The 17,125-nt window shown below is 43.9% G+C and overlaps 1 protein-coding gene across 1 annotated transcript in view; it reads right to left on the bottom strand.

The window, feature by feature from the left end:
• The window catches only part of UBE2D3 (ubiquitin conjugating enzyme E2 D3), a 28,856-nt gene extending 16,382 nt beyond the window's left edge, over positions 1–12,474 (bottom strand). Inside the window, exon 1 of the mRNA XM_077815090.1 lies at positions 12,133–12,474. Within this exon, the coding sequence (XP_077671216.1) occupies positions 12,133–12,156 (24 nt within the window). The 5' untranslated portion in view covers positions 12,157–12,474. The remainder of the gene's footprint in view (positions 1–12,132) is intronic.
• Between the last annotated feature and the right edge of the window lie 4,651 nt (positions 12,475–17,125).

Consider the following 17,125-nt stretch of genomic DNA (forward strand, 5'->3'; position numbering starts at 1 on the left):
TCGAACACTGGACTGTGCTCCAAGTACACACCACTCTACAGAGTATAAATTTTGTAATAAAAAGACTAACTCAATTGAGATCCCTTTTTCAGATGTTATTTAAAAGGTTTGAGAGAAGACATCTGAAGGGAGAGCGAAGACTGCTCAGAGGACCAATGGCACGGCACTTGTGTGCTAATACAGGCCCATACATTGAGTACAGTTAAGAACATTTCATAAATATAGCAGCTAATGTAAGAATGTTTAGAGACCTGATAAATTAAGAAGTTAGAATCTTGCAAAACACCTTGCATAACAGGCTATCTGTCCACCCTTCTCTCCCTCACAATTAGAGTTTACATTCCACATCATAGCTGCTGCCCCTCCCTGGTCCAAGTTGAAATACTATCTACTAATTCAACATGAATGCCAGCTGACTTCACCCCATGGATTCTAGTGGGCACCTTTTTCTCTCCTACTGTCATAAAGTGTAATAATCTAATTGGGAGTTTAAGACTTGTTTTTGAAGATTAAAAAGTTAAAACAGATTTATTCATTAGAAAAATGCATTGCAGTCTTCTGGTAACTAGTTAAAAAGGCACAATAGAAGAGGCTGAATTGATCTGCTAAAGTTTCAAAGAAGAATTTGTTTAAACTAAGAATGAGAAATTACAGATCAAAATGTAATTCCAGGAATATTTAAGCCCTAGCAAAAAGGCATTTTAAAAATCACAGAGCCTTCTCATAGTACATTAACTTGGCACTTAAAATGTCAACACCCAAGAATGCATTACAACATTAATCTCCACTCATTGGTTGAGACTTGAGGACTACTCTGTGAAAGGAAGGATTGGACATGTCTAAAAAGAGGGATAAGAATAAAAGAAAATGTAAGTCCGTGTTTTGAGATTAAAAATGGCAGTGTCATCCAGTGACTAAGTTAAATGCCTTTCCCATAACATCCACTCATAGCAGCCATTAGAGTACTAGAATTAGAGCAGAAGACCAGATTAAAAAGCCATAATAGTTCCAGTGCTACTCATACTTAGATGGGGTCTCAAATGCAAGTATAACTAGCAAAAAATATATACAAAAGGCCAGTTACTTGGAAAGTAATAAAATATAATGGAACAAAATCCATTATACTTATTACAAATAAAAAATTAAAAACAAAGGAGTAGACAGATATAAGCTGTGACCTAAGAAACAAGTAAGTCACAAGGGTTAATATTTACATAAAAAAAGCATTAAATTATTAAGAAAGTAAACATGGGCTAAAGTGACCAGAGCAAACAGGCAAGGAATAAAGCCATAGTACAAAAACAGGTACAGAAAACACTGAAAACAAGCCCGAGGATCACTGATATATCTAAAAACACCACATTTTCATTCTTATTAGTTTGCCAATACATTCCATACCTTTCAGGTATGTTCCTGTTTTGTCTTTAGAACCTAAGCTCTTCAGGACACAAACTAAGTTTATGCAGTGTCTAGCAACGTGGTCCTGATCAGGCCTGGTGGATGCTACCATAGTACAATTGTTACATACAAAAAGAAAAACCCCACTTTAAAAGAACATTAAGCCTATAATTCAAATAGTCAAAAGTTAGGAAGTGTCAGACTTCAGGTGCAACTAATTCAGCTACAGTACCTTGTACATGTGCATGAATTATGTTAGTCTAATTATGATCACAAACTATTTAATTGACAGGACTCCTGCCTCAATCAGTGCACAGGATTGTGTAGTTGAAGACCTGCCTCATTTGTTATAGAAGTTAGAATGGGTACAGAGAATAAGGCGGGGATTACAGGAAGAGAAAGGTCTCATGGTTATGGCAGTTGAATGGCACTCCAGAGAACTGGATTCTATTCCCACTTTTCCACACACAGTTCCTGATGCTGGGCAAATTACTTAAACCAAACTTCATAGGTGACCACTACCCGTTTTCTTCATTTTCTGAATGCCTAACTCAAAACACCTTGAGCTTGATTTGCAGACATGGTGAGCACTCAACTGCAACAGAAGTCAGCTGCAGTTGTGCTTTCAACATATCCAGCACTACAAAAAAGCTAAGTAATCTTCTTTTCAAAAATGGCCATATGCATCTCAAATTAGGCATGCAATATGAATGTATGCTTTCAGGCTTAATCTCTTCGCTTCAATTCACTATACATAAAATTGGTTTATCCCTATCTCACAAGAGTGTTGTGAAGACAACTTCATTAATGTTTGAAGCACTCAGATGCTACGGTAGCAGACACCAGAAAAAGCCTAGGAGGAAATTAATAAATCTGAATTCAGTGCAGTTTGGACAGTGTGCAGAAAATAAGAACTAGGACCACATTTCTTTTTATCCTTATCATTCAGTGAGTACTGTCCATCCTGTGAATCTAAATGAACATTTCTCTAATTTGAGAAACTTCGCAACCTTCACATACAAGAAAATCCCTATATTAAAAACATTTCCAAGTTTTTTTTTAAAAAAGTAAAAAACCCCAAACTGTATCAGGTGGAACATACTGACACCCCCCTCCTGCCACAGGTCATCAGCAGAGCTGGAACCTTTGAACCACAGCATAGACCACCACCTGAGGTTCCAGTAGAAAGCTGTTATCCTCTTTCAAGCAGCCATGGGGGGGAGGGGGGGGGGAAACGAATAAGACTCACTTAGCCATGAAACACACTGCTAGTTTGCTAGACAGCGGAAGACTGTTCAAACGCAGGAATTCATGGTTCAATTCTAGTTTCTGGAGGTGGTTCTCTCTACTCATACTCTTCTGTTCCCCTCTCCCAAGCCTCCTTGTTTTCCTCTGCTCCTATCTCTTCCCCCCCCCCCCCCCGCCCCCAGATCCTATTGTCCCCAACCCTCTGCATTTGAGACAAGTTTTATCCTCCCTTCTCCATGCTGCTTGGGAGCCAGTAGAGGGAGCTTTGACAACACAGGATAGAGTCCCCATGTTCTCACACTGATGCCCCTGCAACTAGTTAAGTACAACTGAAATAGAGAATCCTGCTCAGGCCCTTGTGTCTTGGGCTGGAGGATGCTCAGTGCCAATCAGAGAAATTTTCTGCCAAACAAACAAGCCTTTGTTAAATGGAATAATTGTGATTTTTCATACTGGTAGTTCAGCCAAGCTTGAATAAATTTTCCACAGAGACAGCAAATTTTCAAATTCCCTGTAACAAAGCATGGAGACACTACAGCTTCTCAGAATATTCTGAAAATGTTTTATAATGGGAATGTTAGGCAACGTAACTTGCATTTTTTAGTGAACACACAACCACTATTTAGATCGGGGTAGGCAACCTCCGGCACGCGTGTCAAAGGCGGCATGCAAGCTGATTTTCAGTGGCACTCACACTGCCCGGGTTCTGGCCACCGGTTCGGGGGGCTCTGCATTTTAATTTAATTTTAAATGAAGCTTCTTAAACATTTTTAAAACCTTATTTACTTTACATACAATAGTTTAGTTATATATTATAGACTTATAGAAAGACCTTCTAAAAACATTAAAATGTATTACTGACACACGAAACCTTAAATTAGAGTGAATAAATGAAGACTGGGTACACCACTTCTGAAAGGTTGCCGACCCCTGATTTAGATTCACACTAAACCTCATGTCAGCATGTCACTTGATTTACTTACCCAGGATTATTTTATTTTAAATTTTGAAGTATTCAAGGTCAATTTTTGAAATTCTTAGTGCAGCTTTTCATTCATGTGAGGCCTAGCTACCACTTAACAAGTGGCTGATTTCTTATGAACCCTGGAATGAAAGCTCATGTACATGGGAAATTTTGCCATTTGAAATGGATAACTATACTACTGCTACAGATATATTGTTGTAACTTCCAGCGTGTAAACGTTCTGGAAGACTGTCCACCCAGGAAGTTACACCAGTACACCCGTAGGAATATATATTTTACTCCCGGGAAGTTCAGTCAGCTGATATATCAACTTGAAATACCAAATTCCCCACCCTCAGGCAGGACCATCCCTACTCTCTGAAAGGCCCTCTGATCTGTTATTGTGAAGGGATCAGAAAAAGTTATACTGTAGGCTTTATGCAGGACAGCATCTTCACATCTCCCAAGTGTCTTCGCTAAACAGCTGAACTTCTGGTTTCCTCTCAAACCTTCCACTTAGACCCACCCCTATTGGGGGAGGGGGAAGAGAGAAGAGAAGAATTTGACAGCTGCCCAAACGCTCCTCAACACACAACTATGTTTTTTTGATCCCTCTGCTTTTTTCATCTCAGCTGCAGATTGCATCATGCTCCTTTTGCCACATATAATGCTTCAAGCAGCAGAAGAGTGAAACTAACCAGGTGTAAGGAGAAAAACCTGTTTCTCTTCTCTCCTCACCCATAGTAGTCAGAGACAGTTATGCCCCTGCTGCTTTTAAGGGAAGTGAAGCACCTGTTGGAGCACAGACTGCAACACCAAAACAAGGTAGCTGAGATAATATCTTTTACTGGACCAACTTCTGTTGGTGAGAGATGTTCTTTTGAGCTTACAGAGAGCACTTCAGATCTGTGTAAGCTCAAAAGTTTGTCTCTCTCATCCGCAGAAGCTGGTCCCATAAAAGAAACTACCTCACCCAACTTGACTCTAATATCTTGGGACTGACACAGCTACAACAACACTACATACAACAATGCAACCAAATTTTGCCATTTGAAATGAAAACTCCACAACATGAAGAAAAATGAAGCACAACTTAACAGCGACATCTACTTCATGAGTAAATGCAATGAACAAAACATAACTCTTGACCTCTACAGACAAAACTAAAATTGTGCTGAACAGCTCTGCAGACAGACTTCTTAAAAACTGAGGAATCACTTACTGCACCTCACGTACTCCAGAAACGATCACCTCAGACAAGAAACCACCACATGTACATGGGGAAGAAAAAAGGATCAGGAAAGTCACCTGAAAATCATGCAAGAAATCCAAAACAACTATCAAGAAAAGCTGATGACAGCCATCCAACACAAAAACAAGAAGCGGAACCAACTACTCTACAACCTACAAAACTCCACCTCCAGGAGAAACCATGGCACCAATACCTACTAAATGAACAATACATGATGCCCAAACATCTGCACTCTCTAAGGGTATGTCTACACTGCAATTGACAACCCACAACTAGCCTGTGCCCTCAGACTCATAGGGTTTGGGATAAAGGGCCCTTAACTGCAGTGCAGACATTTGGGCTTATCTGGGCTTCAGCGGCAGCTCTGGGACCCTCCCACCTCACAGGGTCCTAGAGCCCAAGCTCCAGCCTGAGCATCTACACCACAATTAAACAACCTCTTCGCCCAAGCGCCAGCCAAGGGTCTTTAATTGCAGCGTAGACATGCCCCGAGGGACTGAACTTCTGCTCTGTCACAGAACTGGATACCAGACTAAGAGCAGGTCTACATTACAATCGATGACCTACATAATTACTGCAGGGACTGATGTCTACACTACCCTCTTTCTGCCAGTGGTGTGCATCCTTACCAGGAGCACTTCTACCGACTGAAGAGGTACAGTCTCGGAGGGAGAGAAGGGTGGTTCTGAGAGCCAGGATTCTCACCTCCCTGCTCCTATGCGGGAGCAGGGGGGAAGCTACCTGACGCTTCTCGCCTCCAGCAGGGAGATCTGCACCCGGAGTCCAGTCAGCTGCTGACCCCAGGGGACAGCAGGGCTCCCAGAAGGGAACCCAAATGGCAGGCCAAGCCAGAAGCCTGGGTGGCAGCCTAGCTTATAACAGAGACCCAGTAGCAGCATGGCTGGGAGCACTATAGAGGCTACTGTGAGAGGCAGTAGCTATGTCAGTGGGAGAAAGTCTCCCGCTGACATAGTGCTGTCTAAACCAGCGTTTAGGTCAGTGTAACTTGCCTTGCTCAGGTGCGTGGATTATTCACACCCCTGAGCAACGTAAATTATACCGAAGTGGTAGCAAAGACAAGCCCTGAGTAAGTTTCCCAGACCTGAAAAAGGGGTCTGTGTAAGCTCGGAAGCTTGTCTTTCACCAGCAGAAGTTTGTTCAATAAAGAATATTACCTCACCCACCTTGTCTCTAATATTCTGGAACTGATATGGCTACAATAACACTGCGTACACCAAAACAATTCATTCTTGGCCTTCACAGTTACTTTCAGAGGCCCACTGTCCTTTAAAATAGGCAGGTGGCATTTTTTGTTAATTGTGGCTTTGAAAACAGAGTTTCTGTTTAATCTCAAAAAGCATGGACAGATTCTTTGTCACCACCATACTATACAGCTAGACCCCATTTGCCGAAACCCTAAAAGCCAGCTCAGAGTCTAACCGATTCCAAGTATAAAGAAAGAATAACACATACTGGAGGATCAAAGTGACTGGAAGGCTATCAGTGCAATTTCTAGCAAGCTGAAAAGAAAAGGTTTAAAATTAGTTGTGTGCTGACCATTACTATTTCGTGAAATCTGGACCTTAATTCACGTTTTAGAAAATATTTGCAGTTCACTCAACCAGGAACACACTGGAATCCAAGAATTTTAAAGGTAATCTACAAAAGTATTTTAAAACATTTTCCTTTTCAGGTGTTTAAAGGTTGCCTGAAATATTTATTAGTCCTGGTCTACATTACAGGGTTCGAGCGACAGACGCTGCCTTGCGTCAACCTCACTAAGGAAAGGTCTTCCCTTAAATTTGGCTCTCACAAATGTAAGTGCCTCTCTATGCCGAGTTAGTACTATACCCCCATGTCCCCATGCGACACAGAGTCACAGCTGACGCAATTAGGTTAACACAGTGTCAGCGTAGACACCGTGCTGCTTGCGTCAACTATTACTGGTTTTCAAGAACTGTCCCACACTGACAATACAATTGATACACGTGCTCCTGGTAAGGATGCACACCACTGACCCAAGCAGCCAAATGTGTACACACACACAAGCTATTTAGTATCTGCAGTAGCTGTATGCTGACATAAGTTAGCTCGACATTTTGTAGCGTAGACATGGCCTTAATCTTTAAGCTGAAATATCAGAAGTGTCATGGTCTTGCTGGAGAACCTGTGGGAGTTCTCAGGAATATTTATTGTAAGATGTAACGCATCAAGTGAAGGGGCCAGAGTAACAAAGCCTTCATTTATCCAAAATACTAGCCACTGTAGTTAATGACCTGTTAACAAAAACAGTGACAGAAAATCCCTTTCCCTCTTCTTTATCAACTTTCACTCTTTGCTCTTGCAATGCACCCTTTCACTAATTCTCCAGCAATAAGCCTTTTCTGAACTGAAGTATTTTACAAAAGAGGCATTACCACCAATTTAGCTGAAAACATGGTAACATCAGAGGTAATTTTTTTTTTGTAAAATCCCTGGTGTACATAATGGCCATAGTCTTCCAGCCTAGATAGGGCTGGAATGTCAAAGGTAATAATGAGAAAAGAAAAAGTCTAAAAACCTTTCAAACTTCTGTCATAAAGCAGCAAAAAAGAAACAACCTCAAAGTTTGTGCTCCAAAGATGACCTACAAAGAGATATCTTATTGTTATCAATTGCTTTTTCCAGGATCTCTTCTACTGCTTAATACCATTTTCTTACAACACCACTTATTTGCCCAACCTTTTAACAAGCACAAATTCCCCAATTCCTGTAACAAGCTCAAAACCTTGCCTCCAAATCACATGATAAAGGCAAACAGAGCAAATCATTGCTCAAGCTATAAACAGGACAACAAGGATTGCTATAGAGTGGCAATTCTCACCTTATTTGGAAGGAAGCCATTTTAAGAAACTTCAGCGACTACTTTTAATACCTCAAATAGCTATATGGTACTAAATAAAGTAACTAAGAACTACGGGTCCTCTTTTTCAGCTTGACATATTGAACCATCGTGGCATCTCAGTATAATTTTTCTTAGCATTTCTTACTGAAGACCAATCCAATTGATGCACAGGAAAGGAAATTTATTGTAAGAATGTTCTAGAGGTGGGAAAATCTGTTTAAATTCTGTTGAAACATTTGATTAATTTAAGGGGACACGTAGTTGCTTCTGAGTTTGAATTGTTACAAAATCTAAAGTTACTAAAACTAAAAGATTAGACAAAACTTCTGTCTTGTCTCCCCCAATTTGTGTACTCCACATATATGTATACAGTGCTATCAGAGTCAATTTCACTATTTGCCTTGCATAACCAGTTTTCCTTTATTTGCTGTTTGAGAACCCTATACAACAGAATAAAAACTTAAATTAGGAAAATGATAGAACAAAAATATGTTAGAGGGGCTCTAGAACAAGACTAATTTTTAAAGCATGATTTCAAGTTACTAACCCTTTATCAGTGGTTAACGGACAACTTGCCTCAACAAATCTGAAAAATATTCTGCTTCATATATTTTTTTTTTTTAAAAACACACTGTCACTCACTAGTGTCCTCTGGGCATTAAATGCAGTGTACGTCCTCCATTTGAATCAGTTTTTTAATCCTGCTCCTGCGCTCTCTCCAAAATTATTAGACTGAAGAAAAAACTTTTCCTGCACAATATTATGGAATCTTTGGTCCCATGGTGCACAAACAGATTATAAACGTTTTAATTTCCTTATTTTAAGAGTAGTTGCCATTAAAATGGTCTGATGTAGTCAGATTCCCATTAGATCGGTGTGGCCACCCTGAGCCTGAGGAGGAGTCGGAATTTACCAACATACATTGCCAAAGAGCCACAGTAATATGACAGCAGCCCCACATCAGCTTCCCCTTCCACCCACCAGCAGCTCCGCTGATCAGCACCTCCCTCTCCCTCCCCACACCTACTGATCAGCTGTTTTCTAGCATGCAGGAGACTCTGGGAGGGAGGGGGAGGAGCGAAGGCATGACAGGCTATGGGGAGGGGGCGGGAAGGGGTGGAGTGGGGTCAGTGCCTGTGGCAGAGCCAGAGGTTGAGCAGTGAATACCCCTGGCCCACTGGAAAGTTGTCGCCTGTAACTCCAGCCCCGGAGTCGGTGCCTATACAAGGAGCCGCATATTAACTTCTGAAGAGCTGCATGTGGCTCTGGAGCCACAGGTTAGCCACCCCTGCATTAGATCAATACCATCCCACTTCTTTGGGCAGAAACTGACAAAGTATTTTGCATTGGGAAATAATCTCAAATTGCCACTAAACTGAAAGCTGCCTAGTACCTACAGTACATTGGTAGTAATGTAATGTGCTTATATAAATAAGTGTGAAAAATTAATGCAGTCAGTTATAACATTTTCATCTATTTCTTCCCAAATACCAAAAGTCATTATTCTGTTTTAATGTTAATTTAACCCTCAAACAAGAAAACAGTAGTTTCAAGGTTAAAACTGAAGACTCAATGACTTGAAGATTCTTTCCTAAAAAGTTACCCCAAAATACATAGCCCAATGTTGTCAACTATTCTAAAATGCAGCTTCAAAATGGTTGATGAAGTGCTAAGTCCATATTAGATAGCCTTTGTAAATAAATTTTTAAAAAGTAGTCTTATCCTGAATCCCAACTTCTTGGAACTAATTTCTATACATTAGCTAGACCTGAAAGTCAATTTTTACTTACCTGCCAAGCCCCAAGTTTAATGTTTTGGTTCACTTCAAAGAGCATGGTCCATAACAAAGGAATCAAAACAGATCAGGGATTGAAAGAAAATGCCTCCCCTTTGGGTGTTTGTGCTGTCATCTGCTGAAGACAATGAACTCTGACCTTGGCACGTAAAATTTCTACAGACTTACAAGTTAGACTGAATCAGGTATATACAATTACAGTGCTCTGAGGTCCTGGACTTGCATTTTGCAGCCCTGGACTAGTGCCAAGCACATACTATAAGGAAGCATGGAGTTTCAAAGTCTGATCTGTTGCACCACAAAAATCTAGAATCTGATGTCTGGATGATCTTGCCATTTAAAAGCTGGGGATCCCAGCTCTTCAACCACTAAAGCTAGAGACGGCTGCTTTGTCACTGGTGAGACAGATCTTAAATTCACCTCATTTGTTTATGATTTTATTTTCTTATGCTTTGATTTTAGCATCAATTCTCCTGAGAGCACTAGAAAGCACCTCAAAATCCCAAATTACAGATAAAGGATTAATCTAACTATAATTGTCTCAGATGACAACTGCTGAAAATCAAGTCACAACTGTAAACAGAACAAATTGAGGCATATCTTGCAGCCTGGTTTGGCTACACTAGTCAAAAATGGTTACCATTTCCAACCACTAACCCTGGACAAGAAAGATTTTAACCCCTGGACATACTTGTATTATTAGTCATGTTTATTACAACAGTGCCTAAAAACCATCTAAGAATGCAGCCCCATTTTGTTAAGCACTGTAGACAGTCCCTACACCCCAAAGATCTTACAATCTAAATAGACTTCTTGGTACAAAATTACTTTTAAAAATGTGCTAAGGCCCCAAGTAAAATATCAGGTTAAGTATAGACTATGCATCTGAAAGTTTGTCTTGATTTATGCTTGACAAATTCCTCGGCCCTACAGAAGTCTGAGTTCAGGATGCATTTCACTTGCATGAGTTGGTGACAAAGCGTACCAGGGAGTCTCCCAGCTGCATTTTAATTTAAGTTTAATATCATCCACTGTTACAGTGGAAACAAGTTTTGGTAGCAGGTTTACCAGAAACTATTTTGAAAGTGTTTTAAGAGTGTCATTTTAATTCAAATCTACACTTCTCCTACTTATAACAGTTTTGAATTTAAGAGTTGTGTTATTCTTGAGTGCAAGCAATAAATTAAGACACAGTAACCACATTATGCTCCTGTTAGATAACCAAACTAGTAAGTCAAGCCACCAGACCTCCTCCACAGTAAGAGTGTCAAGTTACTGTAATATTTAAGAAAAAAAATATGACAAACCCTAATCATTGTATCCAAAATTGACATTTTCAGTGTATGATTTAAGGGCACTATGAGTTTCTGGCTTGTTGGCAAGCTGTAAAGTGACCAGGAGAAAAATAATCCATCCAGTCTCAAAATATTTAAAATGCCATAATGCTTGTAAGTACAGATCAACACCAATTTAGAGCTTAAGCTATTTATCTTTAATCATGCTTGTCATTAAGACCCCAACAGTTTGGGAACGTGGATGCTGCCCAATAACACTAAACCTTTGTTCCACAGGAACGTCACAACTGAAATTAAGGTTTACAAGTTATCTAAACCCCACCCTCTGCCACTAACCTTCCTCTCAGGAAAGGCTGGACTGCCATCACCCCAACATTTTTTCTGAGTTAGCTGTAAAGTTACTCCACCCTGCTGGATTGTGCAAGGACGAAATTCTCAATATATCACACAGTCTTCCGCCCCCAATAAAGCAAGAGATGAGGTAAAAAGCCATTCCTCTACATTATGAAAGTAGTGGGTTTGCAGGGGGAAGGGGAAATCTAGAGGAATAGGAGCAGCTGCTGCTATATAGTGTGACTTGACGGGAGCGTGGACGTGTGTGTGTCATGTTATTGCAGAAACCAAGAGACCCGGAAAGAGCCTGAACTAGGCAAACCCGCCGCCATCTTACAATGCGGGAAAGAAGTTACACGGCAGGGAAGAGAAACCAATCTGGCCGGGAGGCGGATTCCCCCCTTGGGAAGGAGCGACCCAGCACTGACTGTCCCTGCGATGTAAACACAGCCACAGCACAGCCGGGGAATCAATAACAGCAGCAGCGGAAGCGATGGAGGCGAGAAGCCGACATCATCTCCGCGCCGGGTGACACTGACATTTAGAGCCCCTGCCCTGGCCCTCCGGACAGCCCACAGCGTCCCCGCGGGGCCACCGCGACCTTCCCGGTGACTGCGACAAAAGGGGCTCCCGGGCGACATCACCCGCCCTCCCCACGCAGCCAGCCCGAGCCCCGGAAGGAGATCAGCCACCCCCCCTGCCCGGCAGGCCCCCTGCTCCTCACCGCAGACGAGGGTCACCCGCCCCGGCCGGACGCCCCCCTCACTCCCCACCACAGCCGGAGGCACCGCGCACACACCAGGCAACGCTGACCCCTTCCCGTCCGTGCGGGACCCAATAACCCCGAGCGACAGCAACACCGCCCCAGGGATTCGCCCCCGCCGGGGCCTGACGCGCAACCCGGCGTCGGGGAGGGGGGATGGGGGGCAGCAGCGCCGTCTCCCCAGCCCGCCCCTCGCTCACCTTGTTGATGCGTTTGAGCGCCATTGTGTGTGTGTGTGTGTGTGCGCGCGCCGCCGCCGCCCGCCGGGCCTGTCTCTGCGCCGCGGTGACTCCGGGCTCCGCTCGCGCTGAGGGGGGAGGGGGGAGAGGTGCGTCTCTCCTTCCTCCGGAAACAGCCAGGGGCGCCCGCCCGCACGGAGCGCAGCCGCCCACAGCCTCCTCCCGACGGGCGGGCCCGGCCCCTTCTCCGGAGATCGCTGGCTGCTCCTGCCGCCGCCTGTCCCGCCCGGGAGAGGACAGACGATGAGCTGAGCCTCCGCCGCCACGGAAGAAACCGAGCTCAGCCCCCTTGCACACCCGCCGCCGGTGGCGAGGCCGAGGAAGAAAGGAGGGGACAGCAGGCACCGCCCCCCGCTCCCGGGGGCGGGTCACTGAGGAACCTCGCCTGCACCCCCCTCTGACTGGAGCGGGGGAGGGACGTGCTAACCGCCGCCGCCTGGGAATCCGCGCACGCGCTCCCGAGACTGATGGGGGGGAAGTCCGGGTAACAGGCTCAGACTCGTGTAAGGTGCGCGCATGCGCCTTCTAGTGCTGCGGGGGTGGGGAGGGAAGAGAGGAAGAGCGCATGCGTTCCTGTTCCGGGGTGGGGAAAGAGGTGCCGCTTCGCCAATCAGGAGCTCGCCGTTCCCTCTTCGCAGACAGTGTGAAACTGGAGCTTCCGGTGCATTAGGCAGGGCCCAGTGGGCGGTTTGTCCGTCGCTCTGCGGGCTACGGAGCAGCCCACAGAGCGAAGGGTCTTGCCGGGCCTTCGATGCTCCTGCGTGTCCGGCTCGTGATCGCTCGCTCGTCCCCGCCCCGAAGGGGTTCGTCTGTGCGTGTACACAAAATGGCCGTTGCGGCCGGATCTGCGTCGTGTTTGGCTAACCGCGTCCTGGTATCCCTCCGCTCAGCCGCCGTGAAGGGGAAACAAACCCCAGCGCGGCTAGAGGAGGAGTGGCAGGAATGCCCCTCCCCTTCCTGTTTGTTTCCCTGTGTCCTGGGTGTGTTTCCGGGTCCGTGTACGTCCTGTATACGCGCGGCGGGTTTGCGCCTCGGCGGAGTCGAGGTCAGTCCTGTCCCCAGCTGGGTTCACCTGGCCCAGTTACACTGGGGTATAGTTACGCTGCCTAGCTTGTGCTAGGATTGTTGGATGTACAGCCACATCTTCAGCAACGGACTTCAAAGGGAAACTGCAGAACTAAAATTAATTTGCAAATTTAACACCATTAATTTGGGCTTGAATAGGGCCTGGGAGTGGCTGGCTCACTATAAAAGCAGCTTTTCCTCTCCTGGAATTGACACCTGCTCATCAATTATTGGATGTGGACTACATCCAGCCTGATTGAATTGTCCCTGTCAACGATGGTTTTCCACTTGTGAAGTAACTCCCTTCGCTTCATGTGTCAGTATACAATGCCTGCATCTGTATTTTCCACTCTATGCATCTGAAGAAGTGGGATTTTTACCCACAAAAGCTTATGCTCAAATAAATCTCTTAGTCTTTCTGGTGGCACCAGACTCCCTGTTTTGTGGATACAGACTAACACTGCTACCCCGATTCAGAAACATCTTGGTTAGGGTTGCTAACTTTCTAATTGCACAAAAAATTGCAACAACACCCTTGTTCTGCCGTGAAGTCCTGTTCTTTCCCCAAGGCCCCACCCCCTGCTAACTCCAGCTCCCCCATCCTCACTCATTTTTACTAGGTTGAGGTGCAGGAGGGGGGTGAGGCTGGAGATGAAGGGTTTGGGGTGCAGGAGGGGGCTCTGAGCTGGGGCGAAGGCATTCAGCATGTGGGAGGGTGTTCTGAGCGGGGGTAAGGCCATAGGATGGGGTGCTGGGCACAGGCTCCAGGAGGTAGTTTGGGTGCAGAAGGGGGCTTGGCTGGGGATTTGGGGTGCAGACTCTGGGTGGCGCTTACCTCAGGTGGCTTCCGGGAAGTGGCCACCATGTCCCTCTGGCTCCTAGGCAGAGGCGTGGCCAGGTGGCGCGGCTCCTGCAGCCTCCATTGGCTGCAGTTCCTGGCCAATGGGAGTTGTGGAGCCAGCGCTCGGGGCGGGGGCAGCACATGGCGTCCCAGTGGCTACCCCTATGCCTAGGAGCCAGAGGGACACGCCCACCGCTTCCTGAGAGCCACGCAGAGCCGGGTAGGGAGCCTGCTAGCCCTGTGCCAACTGGACTTTTAATGGCCCAGTCAGCAGTCCTGATCGGAGCTGCCAGGGTCCCTTTTCGACCAACTGTTCCGTTAAAAAAACAGGTGGAAACCCTATCTTGCTTGCTGTGACAATGGCTCTGTGGCTCCTGATCCTTGCATGGCCTTAGTCCTTCCGTGGCTCTCAATTCCCATTCCCCCTGGGCCATGTCTGACCCCCTCCCCATTCTTACCACTGCTCAGCAATTAAAAAGTTAAAGGTGACATTATTAACTTTATAATTAGCTCCTGAATGAGAATAGGCGTGGACAAATTGCAGAAAGTCCAGCAAAGAGCAACAAAAATGAATAAAGGTCTAGAGAACATGACCTATGAGGGAAGATTGAAAAAATTGGGTTTGTTTAGTTGGGTGAAGAAAAGATTGAGGGGGAACATGATAAGAGTTTTCAAGTACATAAGAGGTTGTTACAAAGAGGAGGGAGAAAAAATGTTCTCCTTAGCCTCTGAAGATAGGACAAGAAGCAATGGGCTTAAATTGCAGCAAGGGCAGTTTAGGTTACAATTTGTCAGGGTACTTAAACACTGGTATAAATTACCTAGGGAGGTTGTGGAATCTCCATAATTGAAGATTTTTAAGAGCAGGTTGGACAAACACGTGCCAGTGAGGGTCTAGGTAATACTTAGTGCTGCAATGAATGTATGGGACTGGACTAGACCTCTCTGGAGGTCCTTCCAGTCCTACAATTCTATGATGGAAGTTCACACATCAGGACTATTATTTCAGGCTGTCTGCAGACCAAGGCAAACAACACTTTTGGAAGCCTACCTTTTTGATAACCATGAGGACTAGAAATCTTATTTAAAAAACAGTTTAGATTTGGGAGAATCTGACTCTGCCACTGCATTCACAAATGTGTCAAAAGGGCAATGTGTTTGACACTTCTGCTCTGCAGTGAGTGACTCTTAAGTAAATTAAGTCCTGATGTCTCCAAGAAACAAAATAGAGCTTGGTTTATGTGATCACAATTTATCTTGGACTCCTGTATGATCTTCAGAGAATGGGGTCAGGAGAAAGTCAAGACTCGAGAAGGCTAGGTGCATGGTGCATATAAGAGGCTCCTCTGAGAATGGAACATGAGGTCCCTTTAGGGTGACCAGACTCCCAATATTAGGGGCTTCATCTTATATAGGCAACTATGCCTCCCTCCAAAAAAGTGTTCCAATTTTTTGTACTTGCTATCTGGTCACCCTAGGGCCCTTGCAGCAAAAGCTGGGAGGATTCTGGGAATGGTATAAGAAGCCCTCTGTAGGAGGTCAGGTATGATGCTGAGACTTGGCTTATTCATTTTACAAGACCATCAGAATAGTAAAGCCAAAAATACAATTGTATGCCTGCCTCTTTAGGGGGAAGAGCTGTGGCTCAAGCAAATATTTAAGAAAGAGTCTACACTCTTCCAAGATTTTGAAAATGACACCTACTTCAAGCCTTATGTCCATTTCTGTTCTAGGAACAGGGGGTGGTACCTGGATCCTCAAGCACTTAGAGCCATTCTCTCTGGAATTAACTTGATTATCACACTGAGATCCATGGACTACTGTAATTCTCCCAGAACACTTCTAAATGACCCATGAAACTGCTGCTTTTATCCTGGTGGAGTAACTGGTCAGTCTTAAACATTGATGCTTCCTGTCTAAACGTTGATAAAGCCTTTTTTATATAGGTAACTCAGAACAAGGCTGCTTTCTAACTTTGTATTAGATGCTTCCATTTGTGTAAATTCAATCATACGTAGATTTTTGAGGCAAGAACCTCACCCCGTTTTGGTGAAGTAGCAAACATGTAAGAGGACAAAATCAAACTGCAAACTGACCTGGAGAGATTAGAGCAGTGGAGTTTTCAGGAAATTATGGGACGTTTACTATTAACAACTGTGATGTCCAGGGAAAAGAAATAACCAGCATAGATACATAATTGAGGAGCATAACCAAACAATCATATCCATTTCAGTGATTTGAGTTTGTTTTCAGTATGTTGTCTTTAGTATTGCTCTGTTATTACTTTTCTGTGTACCCAAGGAATCTAGTTACTGCAGAAGAGATGTGGGCCCAGGAGGGAAAGTGTCCACAAGAAAATCTCAATCTTTAAAAATGTTTCCCAGTATAAAAAAGTTTGAGAAGAACTGGGTTATAGGGCAAACACATTGAAAATAATATTCTGCCTTATAAAATTAAATGTTTTTTAATATGGGACTGATATGTGGCTGTTAAGGGATTTTAGCAAGAGTGGCCCTTGAAAAGAAAAAATGATGTTTTTCTGTGTGATAAATTTTACCCATTCTAAGCATCTTCTTTGCTCCTACTCCTTTTGTTACCCAGATGCTTGCATCAGCACTACACCATATAATCATTATTACTGTGGTCCAAACCACGTCTTTCATTAATGTCTCTACATTGTTTTGGGCCATCACTATAGAATACCTTACTGTTACTTATAGCTTGTTGTAATCCTGAAAGTGAATAATTTTGGAGAAATAAGTAAAATTCCAACTATCCATTTTTGAAAAATTTTCACTAATTAACAGTTTTTAGACACTTTTTTAATGTGGAATACTCAAAAATTGTTCTATTTTGAAATCTGAAATCTGATTAGGCATCTTTGAGGATGTCATGCTTTGCTATTTTACAATAAAATGGTTGAGAAATACATTATAAATGAGTGAAAATATAGCATACATCTCTGTAATTTTTCTTGCTCATTTAAGTGTGCAAGAATAGTTATCCTGGTAAACATCTTGTTTTTGTGTGCTATTTCAAAGATCACAC

This window comes from Eretmochelys imbricata, chromosome 4 (assembly GCF_965152235.1).
Source record: "Eretmochelys imbricata isolate rEreImb1 chromosome 4, rEreImb1.hap1, whole genome shotgun sequence".
Classification (NCBI taxonomy): Eukaryota; Metazoa; Chordata; order Testudines; family Cheloniidae; genus Eretmochelys; species Eretmochelys imbricata.